General features: G+C 50.0%; 1 protein-coding gene and 1 long non-coding RNA gene across 6 annotated transcripts in view; one reads left to right on the top strand and one right to left on the bottom strand.

Moving 5' to 3' along the window:
- The window catches only part of syt14a (synaptotagmin XIVa), a 47,321-nt gene extending 38,578 nt beyond the window's left edge, over positions 1-8,743 (top strand). For 2 of the 4 annotated variants that reach the window (XM_023792861.2, XM_072699410.1), the window contains 4 exons: positions 290-739; positions 1,641-1,833; positions 2,458-2,514; positions 5,369-8,743. In XM_023792861.2, the coding sequence (XP_023648629.1) occupies positions 290-739; positions 1,641-1,833; positions 2,458-2,514; positions 5,369-5,682 (1,014 nt within the window). In that variant the 3' untranslated portion in view covers positions 5,683-8,743. The remainder of the gene's footprint in view (positions 1-289; positions 740-1,640; positions 1,834-2,457; positions 2,515-5,368) is intronic. The other 2 variants (XM_023792870.2, XM_072699411.1) reach the window with 1 other exon arrangement.
- Positions 1,985-4,976, bottom strand: LOC140578422 (uncharacterized). 2 transcript variants are annotated; one of them, XR_011982620.1, is made up of 2 exons: positions 4,335-4,976; positions 1,985-3,206 (listed from the first exon to the last, which is right to left on the bottom strand). It is a non-coding gene; the product is annotated as an uncharacterized lncRNA (long non-coding RNA). The 2 variants fall into 2 exon arrangements; XR_011982621.1 differs by lacking the exon at positions 4,335-4,976 and adding an exon at positions 3,373-3,879.
- Positions 8,744-13,805: the final 5,062 nt, after the last annotated feature.

The following is a 13,805-nucleotide window of genomic DNA, read 5'->3' on the forward strand; positions in this document are numbered from 1 at the left end:
TCAACTCATACCAGATGTTTGGAGAGCACTCTGTCATCATGATGGTCCTCCACCCCTTAGCTGCGGGACTGCAGCTGTACACGCGATTCTTCCAGCATTCCTCCATAAAAATGAATTTCTAAGCTCGTTGCGAGCTTATTGAGGGGCAGGAAGCGTGTAGGATGCTCCGCTGTATACAGCTTCTGTGGGCAATCACCATCGATGGAATTGGTGAAGAAGAAACAGGGATGGAGCGGGGGGGGTGGCGCAATGACCCCGGAGTTAATGTCTCTCTCCCGCACTCTGTCAGGAAATGTCAGCCCGGGGCTCAGCGGCACAGCTGCCCAAGGGGTACGAGCCTGAGCCCTTGGCCAAATACGGCACTCTGGACGTGGTGTTCGACTACGACTCGGAGGAGCGCCGGCTCATGGTGACAGTGACTGCTGTGACGGATCTCCCGGCCCTGAAACGCACGGGCAACATCTCCTGGCAGGTCCACCTGCTGCTGCTTCCCACCAAGAAGCAGCGTGCTAAGACAGGAGTGCAGAAGGGGCCCTGCCCGGTCTTCACCGAGACCTTCAAGTTCAACCACATCGAGTCGGAGATGATCGGCAACTACTCCATTCGGTTCCGCCTCTACAGCGTGAGGCGGATGAAGAAAGAGAAGCTGCTGGGGGAGAAGGTGTTCTACCTCACCAAGCTCAACCTGCAGGGCAAGATGCACATTCCCGTCATTCTGGACCCCGGCTGCACCCTTCCAGTGAGTAGGCGGCTGGTAGGAGCCTCGGGGTTTGTGTGCATGGGGGAGGAGTGAAGGTGGGTCACCGAGACCCCTGTCAATGAGTCTCCTTGCCAAAAAATCATTAGCAACAAAAAGCAAGCAAGAGACCAGGGGCCTATATCACGCAGCAGGAGTTTTTGCATTGCCACTTTGCCACTTTCAGATTTAAGGTAGCCTGGGCTAAATGTAAGTGAACGAAGATATAGACCATTTCAACTGAGGTACCTTAAATCTGACAAGTTATCTGGCTCTAAACAAGAAATCCAGCTTTGTGGTACAGGCGCCTGGATGGGGTGCAGGCTGGCCAAGACTTTCCGACCTTCAGCAGGGGAGCACTGCACATCTACAGCCAGACCACAGCACACTTAGGGTTTCATGGAAGATTGAATCCCCTTTCATCAAGAGTCAACTGTCACATCATCATAGTCTAAACCAGGGCTCTTCAAATCTGGACCTCTATTCCAAATCCAGGCCTTGTTTTCAGTCCTCCCAGGCAGTTAGTTTAATGATTACTGATTCTGATTGGTCAGAGGCTTCACACCTGGCTCACAGGTAAAGGAAGGCTGGAAAACCAGCAGTGCTCGGACCTCGAGGGCCGTGATTTGAATAACCCTGGTCTAAACTATAGTCTGAATCGGGTGTAGGCAGCTTAAACCAGAAAAGGCCGTTGTGTATGCATGTTTTCACTGCAACTACCCTAGATTAGTAATTAGAGGACTAAAGAGTTCTGGCACCTGGGTGTGAACAGGTGACCTATGTTTGCTTATGCTGTATTAGTATACTGCTGTGTAAGTGGGGAACTCAGCTTGTGAGGTTAACGTGTCAGAGAAGGGCGAATCGTGGGCACCAGCGATGTCCCGCCTCCCCTCCCGCCTGCCAGCAGGGCTGCGAGTCCCAGGTCAGCATTTCGGAGATGTCCTGCAGCGAGAGCACGTCGTCCTTCCAGTCTTCAGGCCAGGGTTCCAGCCCGGAGATCCTGGTGGGTCTGGTTTACAATGCCACCACGGGCCGGCTCTCAGTGGAGGTCATCAAGGGCAGCCACTTCAAGAACCTGGCAGCCAATAAGCCACCCAGTAAGTATGGAGCTCCAGGCCCCTTTTGGGAGCCACCCTGGACATTGTGACTGAAGGATATTAGTATATTACTGAGTATCTGAAAGGCTTTTGTGACATCGATACGTTTCAGCAACAGCATATATAAGGTTAAAGGTCAAGAGAATAAACCAAAATTTAATTTCTGTATTGACACCGACATTCTAACTTTTAATAGCACAAAAACATCACAGAACTAGGTTATAAAATAAAATATAACAGCATAACGTATATAATCCCAGTCAAATACAGACTGACAGCTTGGTAAAAGACCAACACCACACCACCTGAATTTCAGATGCACGTTTATGCATTTCGAAGGTCATTCAGTAGTAGCTTAATGGCTGAACATACAGGATCAGTCAGCTGATAGCCAGGCATCAGGCGTTGGGAGCAGAGACCAGCTCAGGTCGGCTGCTGCCATTCGTTGCTCCTGTTCTGACTTACAGCAGAATCTCCGGCAGCGATGCACTCTCGTCGACCTTCGCGATGACCTTTGACCCTGCCTCTCTCTCACTCTCCTGTCATGCTGCCTGTGTGCCCTTCACCCAATGATTGACATCTCGGTCGTTCTCTCTCTTACTGCTTCCCAACCCCTGTTGTCAGACGGCCTATTCTGTTGTCTGAAACACCTGATAGGTGGGCAGGTTTATATAATCAGAGGTGAGTCTTTGCCGGCAGGACCAGCAATCCTGCTCATCACCCTTCCCTCTGCCTCTGTCCCCCTATGGACACTCGACTCGCTCTGTCTGTTCCTTGCTTGACTCGCGCTGTCTGTCTGTCTGTCTGTCTGTATCTCGCTATGCTTGATTCATACTAGAGAGCAGCCTCATTTCCTCACGGATGTTGGTTATGCAGATGCCATCAAGCAACGAGAACATCAAAGACAGAGGCTGTATGGACCGTTTACAGCCATCAGAACATACGGCAAACTGGGTGTAGTTTGAAGAGGAAGTAAAATATGCTGGAAGGTCATCAAGCATTTAAGCTACAATAATAGATATTAGCTATAAACACATTGACCTTTTAGCCACTGAGCAGAAAATGAACTATATATAGATTGCATTTCATTTATATATCCATTATTTCTAGGTCATAAAAAATTCAGCCTGGTACGATGCTCTGCGTCTACGTTTTCCGTGAAAGACCACATCTGTGACGAGATAGGTTGACTCTGTAGTGCACACATCACCCCATGCTCCAACCCCATCCATCCACTACCTCGCCGCATACCCTGCTCCTGGTTTCCTCCATCCCTCTTTTGATCACTCCATCCACTCCTCCATGGACTGCCGGTGCCTTGCTGCCATGTCTCCCATGTGCTCCATGCTCTGAGGGGACCTTCGCAGTCGGGACTGGGGAGGAAGAGGAGATCTGAGCTTGTAGATACTCACACAGCCTAAACGGTCACCCATTCAACTCAAAAACACCCAATGTGTACATCTGCTCAAAAAGGTACAGCAATAAAATAAATGAACAGCAGCATAGCTCAGGGCCATGGTGAAGGTTGTTTTACAGTACTCTGCATGACAGGAAGCTGCAGGAGGTCCTCTGGTCCCAGTAACCGCAGTATTCAGCGCTGATGCTGCTGCTGCTGACGCGCAGGAAGCATAGCCTGTCTTCAGTAAGATGTTACCAAGTTTTAGGAGAGAGGGTGGGGGTGAAATCCCCTGGTTTCCATCACGGCAAAAAAACGAGAGCTGCAGCAAGGGCCACTAGCAGCGGGGGTTTGCGATTCCAACAGGCCGTGCAGATTCTTTTTGGAAAGTACCGTCTAGCATCACAAAATGCCTGTCTGTCACGGGGTTTGTCCAGCTGCAGTCGCAGGGAGCACTTATTATAAAACAGGACGCGTACCTTTCAGCTCCGTAAATGCTCTCTGGAAAGGATGCAGATAGAGGGGTGTGCTGGGACCCCCCCCCAGGGGCCTCAGAGAGGAGAGTGGGACTGAACTGAGGTGGAGGTTCAGACCTTATGAAGATGATAATGGAAGATGATGAAGATGATAATGGAAAACAGCAAACCAAAAAAAAAACCCAACAAGTTGCACAGCTGCATTCTGGATGTCAGATTAATCGGCAGTGGCGGGTCCCCGGCTTTCAGCGGCGGGTCCCCGGCTTTCAGCGGCAATGCCGGGCCAAGACTTCCTCTGAAGCTGCCCACTTACATCTGTGACAGCTCTATAGAGAATCTGATTCATAGCCAGGAGAATGGAAATCAGGGCTGTTTCACCCTGGCCTTTATGCCCCTGAAATCTGGAGGCTCTTTTATTCCTAGCTGTGCAACGCGTCTTCAATTGCATCTGGCTCTCCGCTGCATGAAAGCATTCGGTCGTGCATTCCTGTCATGGTGTGGGGGGGGGGCACGCTTATTCAGGGGGGTGTTATTATTAAGTGACGGCAGAGAGGAGACGGTCCTGAAAAGACGTGCATGGCGTTCCCTTTGGGCTTTTGTGAAGGAGCCGCCGTTCCTTTAGCACGTACCATTTGGCAGAGTGGCAGTGGATCGTACCACCACACATTCGCCACAGCTTCTGCACAAAAACAAAAACAAGGAAAATAAATATGGAGTGATTGGAGAAAATAATTAAACACTCAACTAATAGAATCCTGAGCTGATTCTTCCTTCACCACAAAGGGAACTAATAACTCATATTCTGTTTATTTGAATAAATCATCAGGCTTTTTCTTTCAAAATGTGACATACGCCACGACACTAAAAGTAAAGCCAGAAAAGGAAAACGCTCGGAAATAAAGGGCTCATTAAAAACATGAGCCAAAATGGCCGACCGGAGGATTTTTCTTTGCTTGGATTATTTTCTCTGAGCCCCTCATGCCTGCCGGGCTCTGACTTTCAGGGGTCTTTGTGAAGATTCAAGATCAAAACCCAACCCTAGAGAAAGACCCCGAAGCGTGATCGTGAATTAAATTATCACATTAAAGTGATGACTATAGGGATACATGCTTTATCGCCAATAAAGTTGTTGTAATCTGCTTCAATGAATAAATCACAGTAGTAATTTTAAAAGGGTATCGGCAATGACTGAATAGCTCAAAATTAGATGCATAAATTAAGGTATATAAATCCCCAAAAATTGTTTGATATAATCCAGCAGAGGCAGGGTTATATAGTTAAGAAAGCAGGCAGGCAAAAAGCCAGCAAACTGGAAACATTAAATATGAATTCGGCAAAGCAAACCATGGATACAATGAACATGTATTACTGATGATTAGCGGTGCGTTACTTTTATAATGAAGCAAAGTGACGTGTGCAGTTTGTAAGAGTCAGCTAGAGAAAAGAAGATGGGCAAACAGCAAAATGGACTCAGCTTGCCGTGGAGGTTTGGGACGGGAGCCGATGAAATCTGACAACTCCAGTCAGTCGTGTGTGACTGGTCTTTTTGGAAGCTTCTAGAACGTGTTTCTATGATAGTCTGGTGAGTTTCTCCAACAGTCCTAGCTGTTAATAGCTCTCTCCTGTCTTCCCTCTGCCCCCTGGTTGGTTCCGCCCTGCTCAGACACGTACGTTAAGCTGACACTGTTGAACTCCATGGGCCAGGAGATGTCCAAGTGCAAGACATCGATCTGCCGGGGGCAGCCCAACCCCACCTACAAGGAGACGTTCGTCTTCCAGGTGGCACTCTTTCAGCTGTCGGACGTGACGCTCATCCTCTCGGTGTACAACAAGCGCAGCATGAAGCGCAAGGAGATGATCGGCTGGATCTCGCTGGGCCTCAACAGCTCAGGAGAAGAGGAGCTGACCCACTGGACCCAGATAAAGGAGTCAAAGGGACAGCAGGTGTGTCGCTGGCACAGCCTGCTGGAGTCCTAGGGGGGGGGGCGACTGAAGGACTAGAGGAGACGTCCGTGGGGAAGAAGGAGGGAGAGAAGGAGGGAGAGAAGGAGGGAGAGAAGGAAGGGGAAGCATGCAGTGAGAAGATGGTGGTCAAAATACCCCATGATTTTAACCTGGGGGTATAATGAGAAGGTTGATAAAGTTTTAACCGAACCTAAACCATCAGGCCAGGTTAGGTTGGACCAAGGATGTTGCCAGTTTGAGGGTGATGCTAGCAAGGAAAGGGGTGGAGAGGGGGGGGCTTTCAGCCTGTGAAGCGAAATCCTTTTGCTCCTTAATCTTTGAAACATCAGTAAATTCCTTGGCGAGGTGCAGGATTAGAATTATGGACTATCAGACTGAGGCTGGTATGCGGGGGTCATTCTCGGCAGCCATGGACAGTATTTTCCACACTTCAGGTCTGCTGGACAGAGTCAATATAAATGAAAGAGGCACAGAGGCATGCCCCACCCAGCCTTGGTTCCGTCACTCGCATCAACCGACCCTCGTTACACCGAGGACGGCAGGTAGAGGCCGTGGACGTCTTCAGAAGTTGAAGCCGGCGCAGGAACGACGGCTGTAGACAAGCCAGCTTTCCGTGCACCAACCGCGGTGCCGTCAAGCCGACGTTTCCGTGTCACATGACTCCACGCGGCTCCGTTCGCTCTCCCTGTTTTAATCGTCTGTTTTGTACTCGCAGTTCGAGCTGAGCTCTCTCGGGAAGTGAGGACTATGCAAGGACAAAAAAAAGCAGGAATGGGAGGTCGCAAAAATTCCGGATGTCACTAGAATTGTCTGCGCTAGATTATAATCCTAGAGGAACAGCCAAACATGATCAAACATCATGATGACACCACGGGTCACGTAGATGCTACAGAAATAACTAAACACCTGTTATCAGAATGAATATATTTTTCCTGGCCCTTCAGAAGTTCAGCCATTCAGATGACAAGCTGCATTCTTATCCTGAAACACAAATTTCACAAAGAGCCTTCATAGTAACTGGTGCTAAATTTCCCCAATCTGCTACTCAAAACAGAAACAGTATTTTCCACTTCAGCTGTAAGCACAAATATGGCGTTTTTGTTATGTTTTAGCAGGCAGTGCGGGACAGCAAACGAATGAAGGCATTTATGGACACCAGCATGCGATAATTATAGGCCTGTACAGTATGTAGTACAAGCTCATCACGTCGAAGGTCCTCCTGTCTAATCACATTTTCGCTCCCTGATTTTCGTTCTCCAGTCACTGCTACACCAGGCTGTGGTATCAAACCTTTAACAGCATGCTAATTAGTGAATTTCTTCTAAGCATAATCAGTCAGTAGGTACTCTTTACCGGCTGTGAACGGCGTTTCGTTTTGCTAGACCTTTCATGTTAAAAGGACACACGCCTCTACTTCCGCAGGAGATGCTGTAGGCATCACTGCGAACATCTTCATCCTTTGAAGTCTGCATCAGTTTGCTGGTGACCTTGAGTTTTTTTTTTTAACTTCATCTATGAGGAGGGACAGAAAATGATTTTAAAAATGACCAAAAATTTGAAAGATCTGCTTGTTTATAATAAAATGATGCACATTCCACTGGATCTGAATCAGAGGAGCCAAAAACATAGCATGTAAATGAAACCTTTAGATATCATATGTAAACAAAAGCAGCATTTCCATAGTGGATTACAGTCTGCAGAGGAGCCTCTATCCATTCTGAACATCTTTCTTGCCGTTTTCTGGCTGCTTTTTCAATATGTTAAGGGTAATCATGATTTTTACATACACACCCAGATCATGGGCCAGTGGCTCTGTTTGACATGACTGTACAGTCACATTGAACAGTACTTGTTTCCAGGGCTCTCATGCCAACAGGGGGCGCTGGTGCTGTGCCTTTACCCCAGCCTCAGGCAGTCTTAGATCTGGGGTAGCAGTTCACCGTCAGCAAGACAGAATGGGCACCGTGAATGTGTTAAGAAAGGTGTGTTCACAATGAAACAGCCTCGTACAAGCTGAGACTGCAGCAGGCTGTTACTGATTAATGCAAGGAATCTTATTATTATCGCTGCTCATCTGTGTAGTGCGGCTGCTGCTTAAGGCGTGATGCCTTTGTTCAGGACCAGGTGCATACGATGAGTGAGGTTCGAAATGTTGGCCGCTTCGTACGCAGTCCTTCAAAACAGCTGACGAGTGCAGTTCCCGAGTTAGCAGAAGTACATCAGTGCATTGAAGCTCAAAACAGAAAGGAAAATAAACAGGAAACAGAGAGAGTTTGACAGGAGACGGAGAGCCTCCACCGTGCGTGGTGAGCAGGCTGCTTAAACATTCCAGCTGGGCCTGAAACCACACCCACCAGTCCAGAACACCAGTCCACCCACCTACCTGCGTTAGGATACCTAGAATTCCCACTCTTCTCAACCAGCCAACACACGTCGAGTGAAGCACAGTAGCCTCCATGCTGCGTCGAGCACAGGCAGTGGCGGATCAGCTCAGCGCCGCCGCCCTGGGGGTTGAAGGGCGACAAGGCCGGGGCAGCTTGGCTATTGGCCATGACCTTTAACGGTCATCCTTCACCAGATGCTCGACAGCTGAGAGACCCCCCCAAAAAAAAAGCTGAGGCAGCCTGGTCAGCAGGCACTGACCTACAGGCTTCTCCGCGGTGCATTTTTGGGCAACGGTTTGACAGAACCCGGGAGCCGGCCCACCCCCCATGGTACTGTTCGGCTCTGACAGGCCAGGCCCAGCGGGGGCTGACCCCACTCCCTGGCACTGTGCCGCAGCCTCTCGGAACCCACTGGCAGCGAGAATGCCCTTTCCTCCTGATTATAGTTTACAAGAAAAACAGCGAACATCACCTCATTCGGGTGGAGAGGGCAAGGGGGGGGTGGTCATGGAGCTGCTTCATTTGCATGATGTTAAAAAGGCGGCAGTGGCTGGCGATCCGCCTTGGGGGGGGGGGGGGGGCTTCTCGCTATCAGTGTCAGATCCCCGGGGCTGCGTGACGCACTAGGCTGCTGGAACGGGCGACTGGCGGACCTGATAGCCGACCGACGCTAATTTTCCCAGGTTTTCCTACCCACTGGTGGGGAAGGGGGGGTGGGTGGGTTCTTATTTTCTAGAGACAATATCAGTGATGGATAATTTAGAGAAGTTGGCAGGGTCCTGGTGGGGCCTGTTACGGCAGTGCTAACAGGGCAGTGTGCTAACAGCGGCTACAGGGCCGCGGGCCTGTTACGGCAGTGCTAACAGGGCAGCATGTTAACAGCGGCTACAGGGCCACGGGCCTGTTACGGCAGTGCTAACAGGGCAGCGTGCTAACAGCGGCTACAGGGCCAGGCAGACCGCAGGTACACTGACACACAGATCCGCATGACTCATCAAGCCAGGACCCAGCAGAAGGCGGAAGGTCCGCACAGTTCGCCCCTGCCACCTCCCCCCCCCCCCCCCGCCACCTCGCTGATGACGACGACCTCCTCCATCTTCTGCAACATTCACAACCTCTGCGTGATCTTTTTCAAATTAGCGTTTTGATCAAGGTACATCTAGCCTACTGATTGTTAAATACCTGAAGCTTTATAAAGATTTTTTCCTACCTATTTTTGTATTAATAGTGAGAAGACTGACTCTAGACAGCGTGTTTGAGTTTGAAGCTCTGTGAGCAGTACGATTTTGGACATGCGTGTGTTCGCGCTTTTTAAACTTTATCGATTAATCATTGTGTCATTTTTATTTTAAGTATCTCACAAAATGTTTGCTCCTTGCTCCTTTTTATGCTCTGCTTTTTCCCAACTAAAAAATGAAAAATCATAAATATAAGGGGGATGTTTTTGCTCATGGCGATGTCGTTTCTTGGCTCTGCAGTTGTCAGTGCTGTAATCCTGGTTCTCCGCCGCCTCCGGCCACGCAGTAACCCAGCAGAAAAACCACCACGAGGCGACTTGTGAAACTGGTCGGCTTTGTGACGGCAAAACGCACAAACATACCTTGTGAAAGCCGAGTCGGGACAGAAATTGGGGGCCTGAGGTCTGTCAACCTGCCATCCTACCTGACAAACAGGGCTGTTTCTAGGGAAACTCCATTTCCCATCATGCATATCAAAATAGACCCCATCCCTGATGGGTCAACTACTTATTTCTCTGTAAATTCATAGAAACATAACAGTGATGGTTTTCTGCCCAGGCCAGAGCATGGCGAGGCAAAGCGAAATATACAAAGACCTCAGATTGCACGGTCAATAAGACCAAGTACCTGCAATTAAGGTATTCATTATTTATTTATTTTTTTAGAAACCTAGCTAGTTTCTTACAGTTTCTCCCATGCATGAATACTCCAAAAATGCACATTAAATATTAATTTTGCAAGGCATAATGATACGAGGTTGACAAAGCTCTTGGGGATTTCACTCTCTGCCATGACACGCTACGTTACGGATTTTTATCACCCTGTCCTCTCCCGCCTGAATGTTTATGACAGAGCAGCAGGCCCAGAGTGTGTCTGCCTGAATCGAACCCGGGGCTCCAAAAACACTGAATGAAAAGTTTCAGGCACTAAATCAGAAGGACGCCTTTGACTGAAGGCTCACTGTGCGGCAGCTTCCTCGCTCTCCCTTCCCATGGCGCTGTTCCCAATTTAGTCCACGGAAAGCATAATTATCCGGAAAGTCTGTCAGCTGTGAGATGTAAGACGGCGAAGTTTGGGAGACAGATCCAAAAAAGGGCACAAAATCAGACTGGGCTGCTGCATTAATGCAAAATTCGACCAAAGCGCCGTTATGATTTCGAAAGCAGCCAGTCTCCATCAAAAGGTCAAAGGTCACGGATGTCACATGACATGAGCATCACATGAGAAACGTCTGCAAGGAGCCCTCATTGTGAGCACACGAGATAAGGCTCTCAGCCTTTGTCATTCAGCACTAGAACCCTCACAGACCTTTAATGAGACTTTCACAAGGTATGTTGTTACTCCCGTGGTTTAGAGTCAGTAACATTTTGTATACGTGTTATACACTCTACTGATTTACTTTACCTCTTTATTTACTGATTGTTAAAATCAATACTTTTTTTTGTCTGCCACGGCCACCGATTCTGTCAGTGACTTACTGAACTCTTTATTTTTAGCTGAGAGCTTTACTCTCGAGACAATGTTATGGCACTCTGTGTAAACATACTTCTTTGGATGTGAATTAATTTGTAACAAATCATCTTTCACGATGGTTTCTGGAAAAAAAAAAAAAAGAGGATTTGTATGTGACGTTGTTGTTCTAAAAAACGCTTCTGCTCTGGGCTTTTGTGTCTGCTGTGTCTCTCTGCCTCTGAGCCAGATGATATAACATCATTTCATCTCACATGAGCCTCAAACTAAGACTCATACAATCCCTTATAATGGCTTCCTGGTTAAGGGACTCAAACCCACATCCACCCAGCAGGGCAGAGAAACACCCTCATGTAGGTAGGCGAAGCCATTAAACTCCACTTCCTCAAAGAGAGACACCAGTGGTGCCCTCTAAAGTTCAGGACACACAACATCCCACTTCACTCTCACCAGAGCCCCTTCTGCGGCATGTTAACCTCGTCTCTAGACAGATTTCTTATTAATCCAAACGACCCAGTTTTAAGGTCACTTTTAGCCCCGTATTAAGCACCCAGGGGCAACACAGATCCGGGCCTGAGGTCAAATCCAACACAGGCCGACTCTGTAAGGTCCAGTCCCCAAACGGTCAGCATGACCACAAAGCAGACTGCCTTAATCAGCTCGAGGCGTTTCCTCAGACTTGCCTTTTTGCACATGTATGAAAACCTGACTGATGAAGGGTAAGGAAATGGTCATATTTCGTGACTCCCAGCTGCCCATGGGTGAGGACGCCAGTTTCCCAGGCCAGAAGCCAAAGTGCGCCCTCTGCAGTCTGCCGTGAGTCTGTCGCGGAGGATAATCTCTCCCTCACGTCAGTCAGCCCGAACAAGCCCGGACCTGGAAGGGGAATCCCCCGCGGGATAGCCACCCGGAAAGTCACTATTCCCCTGCTCCCACCCTCCTCCTGATTTATTCCTCTATTCTCATTTGAATGGAATTTCCTTGTACGGTTTTTTTTTTTTTATCCCTACTTCATGTTTGACTTCTGCAATAGCCGGAGCAAATCCGTGAGGCGCGCCATCTGGCCAAGTCAGCGAGGTCCTCCCAGTGCAGCCCATCCCAGTGCAGCCTGTCACAGTGCAGCCCATCCTAGTGCAGCCTGTCCCAGCACAGTGTCACAGTGCAGCCCATCCCAGTGCAGCCTGTCTCAGTTCAGCCCATCCCAGTGCAGCCTGTCCCAGCACAGTGTCACAGTGCAGCCCATTCCAGTGCAGCAATCCAGGGCAGGATTCTAGTGCAGCCTGTCCCAGCACAGCATCCCAGGGCAGCCTGTCCCAGTGCAACATCCCAGTGCAACATCCCAGTGCAGCCTGTCCAAGCACAGCGTCCCAGTGCAGCCCGTCCCAGTGCAGCATCCCAGCACTGCCCGTCCCAGTGCAGTGTCCCAGTGGGCCACAAATATATATATATTTTTTGAAGGGAAAAAACAGGAATGAAAGTGGGCCCTACAGGAATTATCCCGCAACAAAACAAGCCGCCTCCTTCCCGCTATAATCCCTCAGACACGGATGAAGGTTTTCAAGGGATGCATTGTTCGCTCAGGAGCTGCTGGCTCACCGACAAAAGCCACGTAGGCCGGCAGCAACTGCCCAGGGGAAACCTAAAACACCGGCAGCGGAAATGAAAAAACTGCAGCTGTAAAAACGGAGTGGCAGGCGGGCGGCATGCCGGGTGTGAGACCCCCGCCACCAGCACTGGCACCGACACTGGCACCGACACTGGCACCAGCACTGGCACCGACACTGGCACCGACACTGGCACCAGCACTGGCACCGACACTGGCACCAGCACTGGCACCAGCACTGGCACCGACACTGGCACCAGCACTGGCACCGACACTGGCACCGACACTGGCACCAGCACTGGCACCGACACTGGCACCAGCACTGGCACCGACACTGGCACCAGCACTGGCACCGACACTGGCCCCGACACTGGCACCAGCACTGGCACCGACACTGGCACCGACACTGGCCCCGACACTGGCACCAGCACTGGCACCGACACTGGCACCGACACTGGCCCCGACACTGGCACCAGCACTGGCACCAGCACTGGCACCGACACCGCTTCCATACATTCCAGAGCAGCAACCTCGGCTGAGCAGCGTGGGGGACGGCAGCTATGGGTTTTGTGCCCAATCTGTCACGGCACGCCTTTGAGAGCTCCGACGTGACAGCACCCCCCCGCGGCCGGGTCGGGCCCAGACATTTCTGACTGTACCTATGTTCCCACCACCCCGCTGGATTCGCCCAAGGGCTGCGGCAGTGATGGGGGCTAGAGGTGGCAGCTGGATTAAATCTGAGTGTGGTGTCCCTGTAACATCGAGCTTAACGAGGCTTATGGCGTAAGATCCCAGCTTCCGCCACAGACAGGCATACCCCCCAGGGAAAATTACGATGGGGAGAGGGGGGCTTTACTCCACTCACTTTCCTGCTGATCATAAAGCAGAAAAAACATATGACGGTGGGTAACGTTTTACAGCCAGTAACTTAAGAGGCCTTCATCTGCCACTAGTAAGATGGTTTGGCATAACAGAAACTCACCAGGCCACCCTTATGGGGTAAGTGCAGCACACACACACACACACACACACACACACACAGAAAACAGCAGTGGCAGTGCCCAGGTCTAGCCGGAGCCCCTCCCCAGCACAGTGAAAACTGACAGGGTTTGGCATCGTCGCACCCCCAGCACCTCTTACCTGGAAGCTGCCAGCGTTTGATGTTGAATCTGCGCAGTTTTTCCACCTCAGACAAAAATCTTATCAGGCATTTGCAGCGGATCAGGTACAGAATTCCAGCCTTCCAACATGTTAGTGACTACAGTATATAAACCAGCTACAGTTACACAGAAACATAATGTAAAGCTAGACAGACCAGCCGCTGTGTGCTGAAGACCAGACGGTTATGGGTTTAGAGCCCATCCAGTGATGGCTGATGACTCCAGAATAACCCCAACCCAAATGCCAGTGGAGAAGGTCATTTGCACCCTAGAACAACTT

Source organism: Paramormyrops kingsleyae, chromosome 14 (assembly GCF_048594095.1).
Source record: "Paramormyrops kingsleyae isolate MSU_618 chromosome 14, PKINGS_0.4, whole genome shotgun sequence".
NCBI classification, from domain to species: Eukaryota; Metazoa; Chordata; class Actinopteri; order Osteoglossiformes; family Mormyridae; genus Paramormyrops; species Paramormyrops kingsleyae.